At 44.9% G+C, this 19,944-nt stretch overlaps 1 protein-coding gene across 2 annotated transcripts in view; it reads left to right on the forward strand.

The window, feature by feature from the left end:
• The window catches only part of LOC121595573 (zinc finger protein 263-like), a 74,720-nt gene extending 57,534 nt beyond the window's left edge, over window positions 1–17,186 (forward strand). For both annotated transcript variants that reach the window (XM_041919636.1, XM_041919637.1), the window contains one exon: window positions 7,293–17,186. In XM_041919636.1, coding sequence (XP_041775570.1) covers window positions 7,293–9,164 — 1,872 coding nt within the window. In that variant the 3' untranslated portion in view covers window positions 9,165–17,186. The remainder of the gene's footprint in view (window positions 1–7,292) is intronic.
• The last annotated feature ends 2,758 nt before the right edge of the window (window positions 17,187–19,944 follow it).

Raw genomic sequence — 19,944 nt, forward strand, 5'->3', positions numbered from 1 at the left:
TTTTAACGCCAAGAAACGACCGAGAAACAAATGGTAGCACCGAAACAAAAACGAGAAACGACAAAAAAAAATCAACCAAACACTTCTCACAAAGCAAGACATGGATTGAGCAACAAAAAAAAAACATAGCAAAACAAAACAAAAGTGCCCACGATGTAAAGCCCAGGCAAAGGGAGAGGACAATAAACCAGCCACATATGCATGTACGTGTGTACCACGGTGGCGTGCGCGGGCAAAGGGATGACAAGAAGCAAATATTTTTATTTATTGTTTTATGTTTTATGCTTTTATCTTCGGTGCTGCTGCCACTGCGACGGTCACGGCGCCCTTTCGAAAGACGAAGACCATTCCGCATGCCATGGCGGTGGTAGTTCTGGTTGGTACGGGAGGGAGGAGCAGCGCCTCTCGCACACAGGAGCTACATCCTTTTGCACTTGCTCGTGGCACTGTGGGGCAACCACGGTACATCATTTAAGGGCCAGTCACTGTTTTTTTTTTGTTCTCCTTGCTTTGTTCCTTCCATTGTACTCCTCCAGCTCCAGCGCGAAAGGAGCGCGTGTGAGTGTGCTGAAAATTATCTCCCTTCCTGCTTCGTGCGATCTCCTCCGTAAGCAAACTCATCTTCTCTTATTGATATCATATTGTCTGCATTGCGCTGCTGCAATTTTCACGTCCGTTGCCTGGACGATGGTGCCAGCTCACACTCACCAAAACGAAAGCAGTACGGATTCCGCGATTGTGGTGTTATTTTCACATTCACCCGGATTGGAAGAGCGTTGGAAGCGGGCTATGATGAGGGATTCGGTTGCACTCCGCCAACTGTGGGTACTACCTTTTATATATCCTTGAAATATGTATACGCTATCGAACACAGACAATTGGTTACGTCCGAAACGGGGGCTCCGATTGCCACTTGTATTTGCGTCCGTTGTTAAGTAATAAAGAATAAAACCCCATCGAGAGTACGTGGTTAAACACCGCGCGCGAGAGAGATAGAGAGGGTGAAAAGAGAATTGTCAACTAAAATATCGTGTCCCCATCTGGAAGGGTGTGGACGACGAGTAAACGTGATTTTATGTCAACGATCGCAGTCATTGCGGCATCTGACAAACCTCTGCATATCAACATATGCTCGCAGCCACCCAGCGACGGGATGGCATGGCGGGACGATGAAGGAGAATTTATTTTCAATAAATTTTACGATTACGTTGCACATTTTACATCGATAACGAATCAATAGATGAATAATTTACACTCTCGTATTTGATTTTTATTACTGCATGAAGGTGCTACTTCTTATTGAACTGCGTTTTAAGACAAAACTTTTCCGTCTCCGGTTTTTTTTTGCTGTTGTCATTTTTTGTGTTTACTGCAAATCGAAACCAACGAGCTATAACCTGCTTTGATGATTCTCCTGATTTGATGGTGAGTTTGAAATAAAACCTCCCTAACGAGCAGTGCAGTACGTATTATTGCTGAATGAAGTTTGGCTTTAGAAGATGGTATTTGATTTATTGGGTTAACAGCTTTTACTGTGTTGGGTGATAACTAACGAGGAGACCATACGCGGATTGTGAAATGTTCAACTTCATGCAGTTTTTCAACACCTATTTTAAGCCTTTTTTATAAACAACTCCTTGCATACCACACTGATCAAAACAAATCAAATCCTGGCGTTTATTAATTAAATCTGCTATCAGTTGAATCATGCTGCACCGGCGAATTAACTCTTGCCAGATCTAAAGTAAGCGCCAAACTCCGTTTTGCCCATATCACGGTTCTGTTCGCTAGAATGGAAAATCGTTTGTACGCAGCCCGGGCGTGCAAAATGGTCAGATATAAATCATACCCAGCCGACTGGCCAAGACTGACAGGCTTTGTGACAGGCGTGCTCTTAAAGTGTCGGTCGAGAAAGTTTGCGACAACCCACGAGAAACTTGGTGCCAAACGGTTGTCCACGCCTCGGGGCCGGAATGGGCTGCACACTGCTTGGACGGAGATGGGGAAAATCTCTACTGCCTGCTGGTGCTATAATCTGTTTCCCCTTCTCCGCCCAAAAACGTTCGCCATTTCGCACGACTGATTATCTGGCCGTTGGATCCAACGCAGCAATAGGGCCGGAGTGTGTTCCTTTGCCAAAAACTAGCCTAGCGAAAGCGAAAGCAATAAAATTAAAAATATATCGTCCTTAACATTCAACTTTGCCTGTCAACAGCATTACCCTGCTTGGCCGTACGCTCCAACCCTTGAGCCCGCACTGCTGGGTTCAAGTTTTTTGGAAGCTATTTTGTCCGAGCTCATTTGCTCTATGGCTCAAATCCTTCCCCCCGTCTCCTTACACATCAACCAATTTCATTAAATGGAGGCGCATGGTCACCCACGGCCAGTCCCGATTCGGATGATGAAGATGGCGAATGTATTTATTTATTCCAGGGTCAGAAGAAGAAAACACGCCACATAAAGTGTGCCACGCTTCCAAACAATAAAAGCGAGTTCAGTTAATTTCGGTCTACTCAAGTTTTGACGCTTAATAATGCAAAAAAAAAATGCTGGGCGTATTAGAATGCATAAATTGTTTCACTAAAGAGTTGTCATTATCTTTTGATCCGCTCATGTTCAGTGTATCTATGTAAAACACAGTATCAGGAGAAAAAACGTAACACGAAACTTGAAAACTGTGGCCCAGCGGTGCTAAGCAGCAAAAAAAGAGTCGATAGCATCACTTATAACCAAACGACAGAAAGGAGAACTAAATCTTGCTGCCCATCATCCGCTTTAGGCTTGCGACCAGTGCCGAGACACTCTCCGGTACAGTATAAATCAAAATGCAAATGGTCCCCCGGGAATGATAAATTGAGACGACTCTGTTACACCCTACTGAATGTCCACCAACTTTGCCATTTCGGCTCGAAAGTATTACAGCAGCTGAACCCGGTTGCTCATCTGACACAACCGCAACGAACCCAACACTCGTTCTCGCTCCTACTTTTTGTACATAGTTAAACATTTTCGATGCGAAATATTGTTCATGTTTTATAACATTTTATTTCTGCGAGCTGCTACTTTTTTTGGTTCCGTATTTTTAAAGATCAACTCGATTTAGTTTCCAAACAAGAAATTGACCACTGTTCTTGCTCCTTTTGTACTCCCAGCATCACGGGCAACATTAAGTTTCGGAATCTATGCTTTAAGCAGCATCGCCAACTTTATCGGTATGCCCTTTGTTGCCCCAATTGACCACGCTCTGACGCCGTCGTTCGGGTTGAACGATTTTCCAGTTTCTACTCTTTTTTTCTCTCTCCATGCTTTTACTATTGTTTGCACACCACCACCTTACAGTCATGGGTTTTCGCGATCTAGACAAAACCTTTTTATCATGCTTATGCTATGTGTTTTTTGCATCGACGCCACGCTCTAACGCACATCAACACTTGGTTTGTTTTTATTTATTACTTTTTTTCCTATTGCTGCTGACATATATACTTCCTTTCCTGGGGAACGCCTCCGGGTTTGTTTGCACTTTTTGTTTTGTTTACTCTTTTCCTGTTTAGCGTTTTTCTTTACAACGAGATTTCTTATACTGTCATTTGGCATGGTATCAAATGCAAATGTGAAACAAATTTCTTGGCAAACCATTCAATTTTTGCATAGTGGAGACTGTAGTGTAAGCAAGGTATGATAGTTTTACTATTTAAATTTGTTGTATAATTTCAAAACAATTTTCGTATACGTAAAAATATCCATTTATTGCTATCTTGCATCATGCCATATGGATTCCTACATCCCTGTAAATTTAAACCAATCTTCATGTGATACTATCCAAATTTGAGCACTAGGCTTGCACTTTTCAACGGTAGAACATCGCAACCATAAATCTAAAACAAATTTATCTAAATCAAGTACTGCATTGACAAACATTCACGTCCTACAGCAGCTAATCCTTGGCTGCATGATCCAGCCTTAGCAGTCGCTCCTGCACCTTCATCGAGTCCTTTTTGTGCCAATCGCTCAAAATCACAACTCACTGCAGTCATTATTCATCCCGAGCCAATCGCCGGGAGACACACAATAAAGATCGTTGCACGTGTGCATCGTTGCCATCATCAGGTCAGCATACGATGATGGTTGAGCTCATCCAGTGCTTCTGTTGTGATTGCAAAAAGGAAAAAAAAACATCAGCATACATCATCGTCACCAACGAAGGAGGATGGAACTGCAAAGCAAGGGGAGAGAAAATTACAATCGCCACCACACCGAAGCAAAATGATCCCCAGAAATCAAGGGGCCATTTGTTCAGGCAAGTGAATGTCAGACGGTTACGGCGTAGAGAGTTCGATCAAGAGTCTGTAAAGTTATTTGCTGTCGAACTGACCCATGTGAAGCCTCCGAAAATGAGATGCTTCTGGTTGATCGAGACCATACACGCTCTGCACCCTTCTATTCTGCTGGGCTAGTCTTTCTTTCTCTTCGGCCAGCTCACTGTGCCGAACCGTCACCCTCTTTTTGCAAACACCGTCGCATCGTTTATCAAAAAGCATTATGATACCTCACAGTCGGCTCTGGCGAAGATGAGGTGGGAGTGGCAAAAGGAGCAAACCCTGTGTCGTTGTTGCGATCCTTGCCATGGCTGCCGGGCACTGCGGCCACGATGCGTGTATGAACGTGTAATTATCTCTAGCGGTTCCGACGATTCCCCGTCTCAGCATACCATCCATTGCCCAAGGGTCGACTGCGGTACATCAACCTGTCGTTCGCGGACCAGCCTGACGGTCATTGCAGCGACGCGAAAGCCGTTCGTTGCCGCCAAGCGAGACAATGCGTTCGAAGTGGTTTTGCCCACTTTATCAACGCCAGCATCGACAGCTACGAATTTGTATGCTTTTCTCCCTACTCCTACTCCGTTGCGTGCTTATTATTATTATTTTTGGAGACCTTGCCCGCATCCCAACGCAGTATCGTTTGGTCGGAGGGTAGAAGAACGCCAATGTCCTACACAAAAAACAGACACATACTCATGCCGTACCTTTTCATGCTTTCATGAGGAGCGGTTATCTGCCTCCCACACCACCCAAACAAGAAAGAAAGTATAAAAAATGGGGATAGCCAGGAGTAGCGAAATGAAGATGAAACAAGCCACCGAACAACGGAAGAAAATGATGGAGCCTTACGGCCATCGGCATCAATTTTCTCCGTCTCTGTCTTGGAACAAGTGCTCCACGTTTGATCGTAGCTTTCACACCAACAGCTGTCCTCGAAATGTTTCGTGTTGCATGATCAACTGCTTTGTTTTCATCTTATCGGTCAATTCATTCCCTTTTGTTGGTAGGTTTTACACATGGCTATGTGTGTACCCAGTACTACAGGTGAAAGGTACTCGAATGAATCCGTCTAAGAACTATACCCAAGTCATTATTATCACAGGGAAAATAAGAATTCGATCACGTTTTCCAAAATATACGATCGACCGTAATTATGAAACCTTGCCACTTACACACACATATATACGTGGCACAATAACTCGATTTGAATGTATGAATACAGCATGCATGCTCAAGATCGCAGACGATATCATCCGCGCTTACCACCATTTGCGAGAGCCTATAAAGGATGGCGCCTAAATTATGGTTATGTGCCAACCACAACGTTAAAGACGCGGTTCTATTGGCTCTTCACCCTCTACAACGGTAATGGTGGAGCTTGAGATGCAGCCATGGCCACCTGAAAGCCACGGAGTCAAGTGTAATCGTGAAGTACAAACACATTACCATGATAAAGCCTCTTATGATAATATTTAATCATTAAATGTTTCCCAAAAGCGTTTCATACTTAGGGGAACAAATCAAGGAGAAGCAAACAGAATGTTCTAGCGTGGCGTCGAAGTGATGAAGCAGAATCTGTCAAAAAAGACTCTGTTGAACTCTGGACGAGTGAGAATAAGATTTTTGTGTCTATTAACGAAGCAGAATCGTGTTGTCTAGCTTGTTTGGTATGGATGGGAAACAATTTGCTAGTGTGGGAGTAAAATACCTCTTGCAATTTAGAATGGAAACGTAAGCACACGTTATTTACGGAAGCAGAACGAAGATGGAAGGCGAGCGTTTAAGAGGAAACAAGTACCATTGAGCCGGATGCATACCGAACTTACGTTGTTGTGTGTGTGCATGTTTGGTGGACCTTTTTGACTTCCTCACCAATGTTATTGTTTCTATGCTGTAGGTGTAAAATTTGTGATAAGTGACTCTGCATTAAGGTGGCTTTGTAGAATTTATTTGTGTTTGTACGTCTAAATATGTGTATTTAATCTAACGCTTAAGTGGTGATTGATTTTCGCTCGGTATTTTGGTGTGAACTGTGACATATTTCAAAAATGATGCCAAGCGATGTCAATGTATGAAGCTGATTTACAACAAAATGCGATTACCAATTCCACATACGTAGATAATTCGTCTTCTGATTCCGGTGCTTAGTGCAACCACCTCACGATGAGAGAAAAGTCATACTTTTCTCACCTAATTAACCGGATTTCTTTCCTTCCCGACCAATCGTCGGCGTTTATCACGATTTCTTTTATCATGAACCGTTCCTCCTACATCAGCGTGTTTCTTCCCGAACCGTCATTAAAACGCGTTTCTCCAACAGTTTCCTCGAGTCTGATTGAAGCTCACGACCACACTGGTTGTCTTGCTTCTTATCTAGCAAGTGAGACAAAAACCTGTACCTGCCACCTGCCGGGATTTCGGGGACTAGAATAACTTAATTATTTTAATTCCCACAATTAAAATATTGGCCTAATTCTCTAATTTACCGCCCCGACGTGAGTTCGATAGACAATAAAAGTCGCATCGAAACTGTTCGAAAGCTAGAAACGCTTCCACCACTACCATCACCAATCGGACAGGCGGCATCGTTTGTGCTAGGTGTTTGGTAATGGTGCGTTTTGTTAGGCGCTCTTTCAATCACAGGCGAGTTCCCAGCTTATGTATTCTATTTTTTTGGTTTTCTTTTCGTAACAAAATCAAAATTATTTCTTTCCCCAAACTGCCCCGATCAGTTGACTGATCATCCAGGCTTAGGAATAACTTTTTATGGTCCCTTAATTTGTCCTGCTTTTCCAATATGTGCGCCACGAGCCGGCAGAAGAAGACGAAACAATCAACCTAATGAGAATGTTCGATCTAATCGGCCGATAATGATGATCGCTCAGCGACCATTTATCGATGGCTTCCTACGCGCAGTCGCACCTTTCCAACGATACTAACTAATTCCTACCTACCTTTTCTCATTCGTTTCAGATCGATGCCCTTGGTAGTTTCTTGATCCACCGGCACTATCACAGAACGACAGACCTAATGACTATGGCGGATGGCGGTTATGACCCAATGGGGCACATCCAAACGGGTCGTCCACACGCGTACTACCTGTACCAGGCGGCAGCGGCTGCTCTGGAACAGCAGCATCAACAGCACCAGCAACAGCAGCAGCAACAGCAGCAGCAGCATCAACAGCAGCAGCATCAGCAGCAGCTGCAGGACCAATCCGGCGATGAGCAGGTTGCTTCACGGTCCCGCCCAGCTTCAAACGATGGACACGAGAACAACAACAACCTGCCCGCAGCAGCCAACAACAATCTGTTCCGCTCGGAGCAGAAGAAGCACAAGCGGAAACGACTGTCGGCCGTGCTGGACAAGCTGCACAACGGTAGCGGTACGGTGGTGAACCACAACAACAACAACGTCGGAGAAGCGCAAAACTTCAAGGTCAAATGTACCGATTCGCGCTCGAGCGCAGAAGATTCGGCCGAAGACGTGTTCCCATACTCTGCAAGCCCTCGCATCAGCATCAGCCCACTGCGATTGAGCGAAGTGGACGAGAACAACCCGCTGCGGGCCACTCACCAGCAGCATGCACTACCTCAGGATCAACAACTGCCATCGCCCTCGCAGCTTCCCCGTCAAACCAAGCTGGACGCTTCCCCGCAGCAACCGGCGTTGCCACTGCAGCCGTCACAGATCAAGCAGGAGGATCAGCAGTACCTGTACAAGCAGCTCCAGTACTTCAACCCGCTCGCCCTGTTCAACTATCTCCCGGAACCGACCAAGCTGCTCTACCAAGAGTTTGCGCGTCAGCGTAGCCATTCCGACTCCGATCTGCAGCTTCAGCAGCTCCAGCAGCAACAACAACAGCAGCAGCAGCAGCAGCAACAGCAGCAGCAACAACAAACTCAGCTGAATCCACCCAAGAAAAAGAAGTCGAGCCATTCGGGGCGACCATCGCAACGTCCACCGACGTCCAGCAGTCGAAGCAGCAACGCCAGCAGTAGCAGTGGCCAGCAGGATCCACAGGAGCAGCCGCTGGATTTGTCCATGAAGTCGCCCTCGCTACTAGACTCGCCTAGTCTACTCGTCACCACTGTGATCAAGGAGGAGCCGCAGTTGGCCGACAGCCCACCGCCAGACTCCCCTCTGCCGCCCGTTTCGATCGGACAGAAGCTGCTCCTGAAGCGGGAAGACATGCAGGACATCCGCCGGTCGCCCGCTTTCGAGCATCTCAACGGCCATGGCCCGCCCGGCTTCAATCTGAACGTTTCGCCCGTGGTGGAAGAAATGCCGCCCGGATCGGACGTTGCCTACATGTGCCCGGTGTGCGGTCAGCTGTTCTCGCTACAGGACCGGCTCGCGAAACACATGGCCTCCCGGCACAAGAGCCGCACCGGGGCAACCGACATCACCAAATCCTACATGTGCGAGGTGTGCCAACGATCGTTCGCCCGATCCGACATGCTGACGCGCCACATGCGTCTGCACACGGGTGTCAAGCCGTACTCGTGCAAAGTGTGTGGCCAAATCTTCTCCCGCTCGGACCATCTCTCCACCCATCAGCGGACGCACACCGGCGAGAAGCCCTACAAGTGCCCACAGTGTCCGTACGCGGCGTGCCGCCGGGACATGATCACGCGTCATATGCGCACGCACACGCGCTACGAATCACAGCGAGGCGGCGGCAGTGGAGGAGGCTCCAGCGGAGGCAGCACCAGCCCCTCGATGGACCAGAAGCCGATACTGTTGCCGATGGTGGGCATGAGCACGGGCCGTGCCATCAAGAAGGAGTCCGGCTTTGGAGGTGTTGGCGGTGGGTTCGTCCTTGAGGCAAAGACTGAATCGTAAAGATGCACGCGACACATCCAGGCTCGCGCGCTTCGATTGACTATGGTCGTGTAGTTCCAGCTGTGTAGACGCTAGTTCCTCGCTAGACATGTGTGTGTGTGTAAATTGTGGTTTCATAATATCTTTTCCTTAGTGTGTATGTATCGTTGCCGATGGCAGGTATGGCCTCACTAGAGTTGGAAACACAGCGTTTTTACAAAATGTTAGACTCTCAATGGTTGTGACTGATAGTCCCCAAAGCCAGGAAAAGGTAGCTCAGCAGGTGACGGCTTTGTTATATGTTTAGCTCGTTGTATTGCCCTATCAGGCTCATCATTCCCCCCTTTACAAAACGTTCATTCTAGAGATTTCAACAACACACCGTTTCATTATGATTTCATGCTCAGTTGGGGATATCATTCCTTGAAAGCGTTGCAAACGAAAGGTAGTTAAAGAGTGTCTATATGCTAGATCAACTCGGGCACACATCCCGTCTCTTCGTCTTTTGGATATTTCGGTTCGTTAGATAGAGTTCAAGCAAACGAGGTTACACATTATCTTCACAAAAATATTCCCAAAAACCTATCGGTAGTACTGTAGCCAAGCAGGAAGAGCAATAGGTTGCACCATTTGTGAGCAAAGAAATGAAGAAAAAGAACGCCTTAAAAATAAGCATGACAACCCATGTGCCTTATTCGATATGGGAACTACACAGCAACCTGCAAACCTGTAGCCGAGTGGAATACGTAGCGCCAACACTCCACACAAGTAGTCCATTTAGAACAGAATAGAACAGAAGCTCAGTACAGTAGTGTTGAACGGAAAAAGAATATCTCTCTACACCGATTGTTATAAAGCGAAGTAAGTAACGATCTTGTAAGTGTTGCTACCAACAACGGAAAGAGCATTAGCTCATGTAACACGTAGCATGCATTGCACGTAGGTACAAAACTTACACCGCCCCGATGGAAATGGGACCATTCCTAACCCAAAACACATAGTGCACGAAGCAAAGCTAGAAACTATAGAACCGCATCGTGGTCATTCAGTAGCGCGCTAACAGCAGTAGCAAAAAACCCCAACAACTCCTCGCCCATCAACCGATTCCTCTTGCAACTCTTCGGGACTTTTTTTTTTTTGGAATCATTACCGTGTCGCGCCCTCTGCTGCAGGAATGGTTCAGTTGGGCTTCAAAACTACCGCATGATCTTAATTTAAATTTTCAATCATGCAAATTGAATATTAAACCCTCTACCCTCTACGTAGTACCACCCCGTCTGTCACGTCCTGTTCCTTACGTCTTGTCTGGTCCCGCTTGTGCAATTTCTTAAGCACATTTTCTTGAACAAAGCACTGCAATATGGGTTTCCGCCTTTCGTCCGTCTCCTTTTTTTTTTTTAAATGCCGGCAACCTTCGTGCTTGCACCGGGTTGCAATTTTCATTTTCCACCCGCAAAACAATACGCGGAAGGAAAACATTCTCCACTCCCTTTTGCCCTTCCATCTGGCCTGCAACTGTCGACGGTAATGGACATAATTAGTGCCGGAGTTTCATCAGGGCGAGCTGAAAGTTGCCGCCCTCACTGCAGACGAAAGCATAGTTGCAGGAAGTAGGCCCACGCGAACACGACAAAGCGAAGCTCCTTGCGAGTTGGCGGTCGATATGAAACTAACAAGTAATCGTGTACGCTAATGGTGGGGGGCGCGTTTAAATGTAGGTGGATCATGCAACGGGATCATGGAACAGTGCTGAACGCTATTTGTTGCAACATCGAAGCATCAGCTGAACTTATTATTATTATTATTATTTTAGCTGGAATCTGATCTCCGATTTGATGCATGCGTAATGCTCTCCTATCATCATGCTTGGCTTTTCGACTCTCAGCCCCCGGCCAGGTTCCATAAGAACGACGCCAACGGGAACGGTGACAAACCACCATGGCCACACAGCATAACCAGTGCCAGTCTAAGGTCAACCACGGACAGTAAGTGCATACATGTGTGTGTGTTTTTGTGTGTGCGAGAGAAAAAGATATAGCGCACCCAACAGCTAACAGCCGCAATCTGCATTGCACCACCCAACCCGGTTGCAGTATAAATTTGGCCCGCACGGCACTGAGACCTGATCCTGTGGCGGAGGGTGGGTAAGGGCTTTGTGAAACAATTTCATTTTTACTCCCTGTCACACCCCCCTACCTCACGAGCGTGTGTGTGCGCGCTAAATAATGGTCCTTTGCCGCCGTCACCACTCCCCCAGCATATTGAAAAGCACACGAAAGGACGCTATTGCAAAAGCCGGCATGCGATGCGAACCTTGGCGCAAGTACGCTGTAAAGTGGATATAGCCAAGGGACGAACCCGTATCAACTATCCCTTTACTTTAGTTTCTCCCGCCCTGATCTGTGCTCCTCTTGCAGATTCCACCCCGATTGAGGGTGGACAGTTAGGGTAGCAGAGCATTACGGTACGAGAAAAAAAAACTCCCTGTAAAGGACACTCGCTCTCATACGTACAACGCCTGCCTGGTAGGGAACTTCGTACCAGCTAGCGAACAAGGAGTTTTTCTCACTCCCAACTCGTTCCTGAATGAAACAAAACACCCTTTTGATTCACAAAGCAGCAGCCCCCGTCGCTTGCCTAACGCTTCGTTACTTGCTGTTTCAAAAAAGCGAGTGAATTATGACTTTCCAGGCAAAAAGCTCACACCGGGAAGCGAGAGATATGACTGGAGCCAGGAGGTGGTTTCGGGCGGGTGTTCCCTACGTACAAGAAGCAGAGCGTTCAGGGAAAGTGCATTATGATGACGCCAACCTCCCCGTGGGTTTTTGTTCGCTAGCCATCGTACCCGGAAGTACTGTGCGATCAGCGATTTTGCCCTTCGCACGCTGGCTGTACCCAGGGCATCGGCATTTCCTTTCATCGCGCGCGGCGCCGCTAGCTGCGGACGAAAATGATCCGCGAAATTCGCTTGGGCTTGTGCTCTCGTACCGTAGTTCCAAACATTTTCCAAAACCATCCACTCTGTGCTCTGCGTGTGACAGCCAGGAAGTCAGTTTGCTTTTATTCCCCCGGTGCACATTTGATGTGGCAAGCACAAACGCGGGAGGTTAGGAGGGATCTAGTCGAAGAGTTAGCTCACGCACGGCAAGCTGTGCATGCGGAGGTGAATAAATGTTCTAACTTTTTCCCGTAATTACTCCGGGATCGGGAGTTGCCAACGAGGCGCTGCGAATTTCCCGAACTACGCACTGGGGGGAAACAAATGGACGACACTGATGTGCTGGGACGTTGCCAGGACGACGGCCGTCGTCGTACACGGTCCACCCCGAAACCGGTCGTTTGGATGTCGGTAAGGAAATTGCATTTTTGGCGTCGCGCCCCATCAGGACGCTCTGCAAGAGAGACAGGGAGAGAAAACGATGGCTTAGGTTAGGTCCAAGATTGGGGAGTTTCGTGATTGTTTTAGGGCATGATTTGCGACCGCCGAGCGCACTAAACCGTTTATTGTGCACTTTTGTCCGCAACGCCCGAGAACGCCACCGGTGCGTTTACTGGCTGGCATCACCGTGAGTGTGTGTGTGTGTGTGTGTGCTGGTGCTGATGCTTTCGAAAAAGCCTTTTGAAAGCTGAATTTTAGCGGAGGCAACAACAAAAAAGTGAGCATCCATTTTGCCTGGGACGATGTGTCAACGTGTCAGCAGTTTTTTGTTTTCTCTCTCTAAATGAGCACTGCTGGCACTTTCCACTGGGAAATGGCCGATAAAGGTACCCCACGAAGAGCGTTTGGCGTCATCCGCTAAAGGATGACGGTATGGGAATTCTGGCGACCAGAGCACTAGCTCCTAACTCCATTGCAGAAGCCAATGCGCCAATTATTTACCAATCTGCTTTAGAGCCCGCCCGCCATTTAGCCGACGTTCGTCGATCGTGGATTTTATAACCCATTTCCGGTTGGTGCCGGGAGGGTGGCGGGACTGCAGATCGCTAATGATACGCTCTGCCGATAATCGGCTGATTATGTTCCCGTTGATTCGTTGCGTGGAACGATTCGTCGCCGCGTGTTAGTCTGCCGGCTGACATCTTGGGGCACCCGAGGGCAAGGTACTATTTATGCGCAACACTTGACCGTTTGGTTCCTTGCGCTGCGGCACGCAACGTGTTTGTTTGCGCGGTGTCTTACCCCCAGCAGCAGCAGCAAGACACGCTCGCTCATTTGGTTGGAGATGACGGCGTTTCAGGTGGGCCCGTTTGGCTGTTGGAAATGATCTAGTTTCTCTGGAACCACTTGCCGCCTGCCACTTTGCCACTGCTGAAGATGACGAAGCAAAGAATCTTCCCGTTTCGAGGGGGGTACTACCACTGGATACCTGTTACCTGCTGGACCCGGGTTTTGGGTGGTGGAAGGATTGTTTCAGACGATGTTTACATTTCAGCTGTCTCCCACGGCCTGCTCCGGTGCGAATGATTTATTGCCCCGCGTTCGATGAGGAATCACCACTTGTGACCGGTTGCGCCACTTCTGACACGTTCGGCTCATACCCGGGGCCGGATGCGCACTTCTTAGCGCGGGTCTGGGAAACACACAACCACTGGCCAGATTGCGGACTGTCGTTAGCGCATAGGCGCTATTTCCTGCGTGACGGCGGGGGCTAAAGGAAGCGAAAACTACCAGCAGCCGCATGTGGGAGCACCGTTCACCGTCCAGCAGTGAGACCTGCGCGTGTGATAGTGGACGAGCGTCCCGAGTTGATTCGCTTTTAGCAGCACCAAATTTACGTTTTTCGGTAAAAGACACTTTAAGTAACGAAATGTCGCACTCGCGTGCGTTTCAAACACAAGCAACAGAAGCTTTAAACACTTTGGTATACTGCAACTGACCAAAGAAAGGAAGACATTCGTTTCTTGGCATCGATCCAAAGTGTATATGTTTCTTTCAAACGTATGTTTTTTTTTGGTTGCCTCTCCCAAACTTTTCAATTCTTCGAGCAATGTGAACAAAACACGATTCCCTGTTTCAACCTATAATGCTACCACCCTGTTCCCAATTACACCACCCACTGCTGTTATACTGCCAAGCTGAATGACTACAGTAGCTAGAAACACTAATACAGCACAAATTGAATTTTTGCAACACCTTCAGACGGTGGGCGGTAACACTTGAGTACAGTTTCTCTCTTACAAACACAAAAAGCAACCTCAACGGTGCAATACAATCAAACTGACAGCAAAACACAATCGTAAACGATTCTAACTAAAAATGTGCCAAATTTACAGCTAGTGAAAAGAAACAAAACTGAACACTGAACAGCGAACGTAAGAAAGTATCCCATGGTGCGGAGCTCGTGTAGAACTCGTTGTGAAGCACAGTGGTAGACAGTGTCTACACAGAGACGAAGAAGATATTTGTAAACAAACGCATCCTTCGAAAGTGATGTTTCTTTTTAACGCACAGATCAGGGATGAGTCATGGTTGAGCGCGCGTAGCAAAGAATAGTACACGAAACCCTTTTTAAAACAAAGCCCCAAGAAGGCATGAAGAGAAGGCAATATAAATATGAGTTTTACAACGAACAAAAAACGTAAAAGACAATGCAAAACAAATAAAAACAAAAACACCACTTAGTAGGGCAGTCAAACGAGTGAAATGGCGATGAATGCTAAAGAACGATACACAAAACAAACTCCTACAAACACCTGCTGAAGAGAGAAGGAAAAGAAAACGAACAAGAGATCTCAGATGTAAGAAAAATGCGAATATAGAGCACACAAAGGCTAGATAAACTAAAAATTAGAAAACTTAATACTGCTTCATGCAAAAAATAACCCGAAACCGGCAATGCAAACAGCAGAAACGAGATACAAAAAGAAGAAGAAAACAAGTGAGGAAAAACGGGCAGCGACGTGAACGTTCCTCACAGGGCATTTATTAGGAGATTAAGCGCGTGTTCGAAACTAGTTTGGTACGTTTACACTACTGTGACGTTTTGGAAGCGTTTACATCCTTTCCTTCAAAGCGTTGCGATCACGCACGCTTAGGTGTAGGCGTTATTTTCCCTCCCCAATTTTATCTCACATTCTTCTGTTCGAAACTCCGTACATTTCAGACTAACTTACATCCTGTGTCTTGTCGTCTTGTGTGTCTTGTACTTTCTCGAAACGCGCCATTTGAGTGTATGGTTTTATCGGTAAAAAAAAATCCCCTCTATTGTAGTGCATGTGTTTGTGCATTTGTAATTTATTTGAACGTACGCGTCCCGATTTGTCTGTTAAGCTGTTAAGTTGTCGCTTAAGTTAGGATTAAGATTAATTTATTGATGCCCGATCGGCGTGAATGAACAACGGATATTGTACATACCTGTATATGTGCTGTAAAAATTGCATACACGCGCGCTAGGCTTGCAGAACACGCGGTGCTCTCGCTCACGAACGCTCTCACGCAAAGTGTGGATCCGTTTCGTGCGGTTTTCGTGAAATAATTAAATACTACCCACACTTTCGCAGGGTACGTCTGAAACGTCCACTCGAAAAAACGAGCAGCTGAACACGGCAATACAGCAACAATCTCAATTACTAGCACGCCGTTACACCCTTATACATGCCTGTTACGTACCTTTAGCTGTAAGAATTCGAGAAACAAACAGTAACACGCCCTATGTAGCTGATACTATTTTCTGGTGGAAAACGACGTTGGCTTAAAGTTCGAACAAAACGGTACAGATTTGTGTACGTCACCCATCGATCATTGGTGATGGTAAAATTGAAACAAAAAGTATGAAAATGTACATAAAGTTTGCAGAATGTTTCTTCATTCCACAAGCATCAAACAGCAATTCCTGTTCTTTAGTTCCAAACGGAAGGGACTTTCCTATTCAATCACATCGATTCTCAATCCCGCTCCAACTCTGTGAGCGCTTTTATGACAACTGTCTCAAACGTTTAGTTTACTCTACCTTCTCATACGATTCCTTTTCTAGTTATTTAAATGTAGCTCCTACGTAGCTTTTACTGCATCTATTTATTGCCTATACCTATACATTCTATTCTCTTTGCTAAATTCCTATCGGATGCCTAAGTGTAAGTTACTCTCTATTACTCGTCTATTTATTTATTTAAAAACTTTTCCTACAAAACGTAACTAGTTTGACCGGGGCCAACACTACCCGTAACCTACTCACATAGTGTGTGTCGTGTGTGTGTGTGTGCGCGTGTTTTTTTCGTGTTGATTTGTTTTGTTTTCTTTAATTACTTTTATTTTTCGTAACCTCTTATGCCTCTTAGAGGGCGTTCCTTTGCATGCAATTCTACTTCTAAATATCGAAACCGTTTGTTTATTACACCATCCGTTATACCTTTTTCTATTGCCATTTTCTGCTGTTCTGTTGAATGATGCGATGCAAGAGATCAGAGCAGGAATGATGAAGACACGAAATGTTATTAGTTCAACAAGACGAAAAAGTCTATTGTTTTGGAAGAAAGTTCGGACGTCCGTTACAGTTACGCATTTTTGCTCGTTTATGTTGAAGTTTGAGTTTTTAGTCAAAAAAAAATAGCGCCTGTTCGTGTTGATGTTGGGGCGGCAATGAGCTCTCAAAAGGAATAAAGATGAATTTGTTAAGTACGAAACACGAAAGTAGAGCAATTGATTTCAAGACCAACCCTACCCAACTGCTTCAATTACTAAGAAAATGAGGCAATAAAATATTTTAGATTATAAACTACGGTAACGCAACAAAAGCTGGAAATAAATCACACAAGCAAACACTTATTAATTTATGACACTGGCGACAGAATGCTGTAGATTCTTGCCCCCCTACATAAGTATGTAAGAAGACATCTCGTTACACGGTGTAAAGTTTTCTCGGTTAAGTTTTACGCTCTTACTTATTTATTATTAAGCCATAGTTTAGGCGAGTCTTTTGATTACTATTATTATGTACCGTTGTAAGAAGATTTCTCAGTTTTTAGTGTGCCGCAGATCAGCCGTCTAGTGTAAGCCAAGACCCCCTAGAATAAGCAGTCAGCAGTGAAGCGATAAATGTGAGGCAAAAGACGACACACTAGGTGAAAAACGGAAGCGACCCCCGTCTCCGGTTCACGAGAGAGTTCAAAGACAATGATTTTCGTTATGCGCTGCAGTACAAAATTTTTAGAAAATTATGTTTTGTCTTGATTTTGTCGAAAATGAAATAAAAGGTTTTTTAAATCAGAAAATGCTTCTTTTGTTTATTTTTTATTCATTACGTTGCTTGTTTTGATTGTCGATTTCTCTGTTGTTTCGGTTTTTTTGTCCACTCGTATTTTTATTTCGTTTGTGTTGTATGCTTTTTTTATAAACAACATTTTCAGCTTCTGTTTCCACCGTCAACTCTTTCTAGTAGGACACAAATCGGTTTCTCAAATGAATGTGTACATTTTATGGGAATAACAAAGCATAGAGTGAAATTGTTACACTATTGTGATAAAATATTAACCAAATTAATAGCAAAACCAATTTACCATTTACGATATAGTAACTATTCCTTTAAATTAGTCAGTGAAACAGATTTAATCGAACTATAAGAAAAGAAACAACGGGCGTAAAAGTGTGCATAAGCGCGTCTTGTAATATAAAATGAAATGTTTTTTTGAAAGTGCCTTACTATACGAACAACAAAGTAACAACAAAAGCAAACCCGCGTATTACTACTTCACCAAAAACTTTACTTGGGTTTCGGAAAGCTATGCATTTCTAGTAAAATTAAATAAGATTCATAAACTTAACAGAACAATATTGCGGATCAACTACTTACCAAACATTGATCAAGCTACAATAAAACAAAGCAATACTGTAATGTTAGTACAGCTGTTTCAAATTTTGCCGCTATGCGTTTCTGAACAGAACAAAAAACATCAACAATTATGCTTCAACATGTGCCACGAAAAGTTTACTAGCGTATTAATCGTATTGCAACAAGCGAACAAATTTTTACCGTTTAACTTTTTAGACTATTGCTCTTGAATAAAGTTCCACCATCTTTCTCTTTCCCTCTCTCTTTCCCTCTCACTCTCTCTATCTCGCTCTCTATCTCTCTCTCTCTCTTTCGAATAGCAACATTGAAGTAGTTAAAAAATAATGAAAGCAAAACACAAGTTTACGCAGTTCCTTGACATTAACTAATATAGGCCTTCTGCAATAGCATACATCTCGTGGAATCCATGACCAATGTGTAGGATATGAGAAATCGTTTAATTGACTTTTAGCTCTTATCTTACAATTTTAACATACCAACACAGATTAAGCGTTCAAGAACAATGACACATTTCGAAGGAGAATGCATTGCACAGAACTTTGCAAGTCATTCGGATCAACCGTCCTGATCTCGCATTCTCCCTTGCACTTTTCCCCGTTGCAAGCAGAACCTTTTGAGAGTGCCTCACAGCAAACAGCAAAGCCAAACCTAGCACGAGCGGCATTTCATCGCCAACTGAACTTTTTCACACTCGCGCACGAAACGTCCCATTTCGGATTACAATGAGCTATGTTTAGGAAGATAAATACTCGCAGAACAAAAAAAGGAAAATAGAGTTTCGAACCGGTTACCGGCAAGCAGAAGATCCTTTGCGGTACGACAATATTGACAAACCTCGATCGTTCCTGCGTTCAGCTTGCGGGTCGATGAAAATTGAACCCGCAAACAGTTGCCGGAAGCAAACTAATCAACCATCAAAGAGTGCTCGCAATAATGGGATGTACCGGGGAGGACGAAGCACAATAGGGCAGAAGGTAAATAGAACAGAACAAACATTCAGCCCAAGCCGGAGTGGATAACGAAGTGAGAACATGAACAAAATCAAAACGGGATCGTTTGAAAAATAACGCTAACGTTATGGAAAAATTAAGAGCATATACAATGTTTCGTACAACGATCCTTCTTTTGCACACAGGTTAGTTAATACTGCTGTTAAGACAAATCTGCAAAACAAAACAAAAAACCTAATGGAGAGCATAACAACTGCTCCAGAAGATCATTTGCAACCAAAGGAGCAAAGCAAGCTCGCAAATAAATTCCAATGTGAAAGACTATTGCCATTATTAGCGAAATAAAGAAAATACAAATAGCTAAATCTATTTCAAAAAATAGTTTTTAATTTCTATAAAAATAGGTTTTTTTAGTTTGGTATGAATATGGGTGCCCAATCTTTTATTTATACAAAACAAATGTCTGTTTTAATGGTAAGTGTGGTGTATCTTTTGAAATGTCTACAAAATCTACTAGATTATATAACATCACATACTGATCGGTTCTCATTACGTCCATAACTTCAAGTATTTTCTTCAAATTTCGATTATCAAATGTTGAAACTGCTTCGATTTGGACCATTTAGAAAGAGACTGTTTACGAGAAGTTTATACGAGCGCGAAGTATTATTGTAGTTTAAACAATCGAATTGAACTACATTTATTACAAGTCACTTTAAACGAAATTTCAAATGAGTTGTGAAATTTGTCTTCTTACACGCTTGAGACGCTCCGCTTCAATAGTGAAATATAATCCAACGCCGGGTCAGAACACGCGTTAGACAGGAACGGGCAATTGGCGGGGTTTCGGGGTGCTAACAATAAGAACAAGAGCGAGCACCAAAAACTCGATCGCAACAACTGAAGCGCAGCTGAACGTGTCTCCACGGTCACGGTATGTTGGGCTGTTCGTCCGTTCGTTCGTTTCGTACCCTTTCGCCCGCGACCGCACTGGATTTGAGAAACTCATTATCACCCGCTCGGTGCCACCCACCGTGGCACGGCGTTACGATCGCCGCTCAA

The sequence above is a fragment of the Anopheles merus genome, chromosome 3R, assembly GCF_017562075.2.
Source record: "Anopheles merus strain MAF chromosome 3R, AmerM5.1, whole genome shotgun sequence".
NCBI classification, from domain to species: Eukaryota; Metazoa; Arthropoda; class Insecta; order Diptera; family Culicidae; genus Anopheles; species Anopheles merus.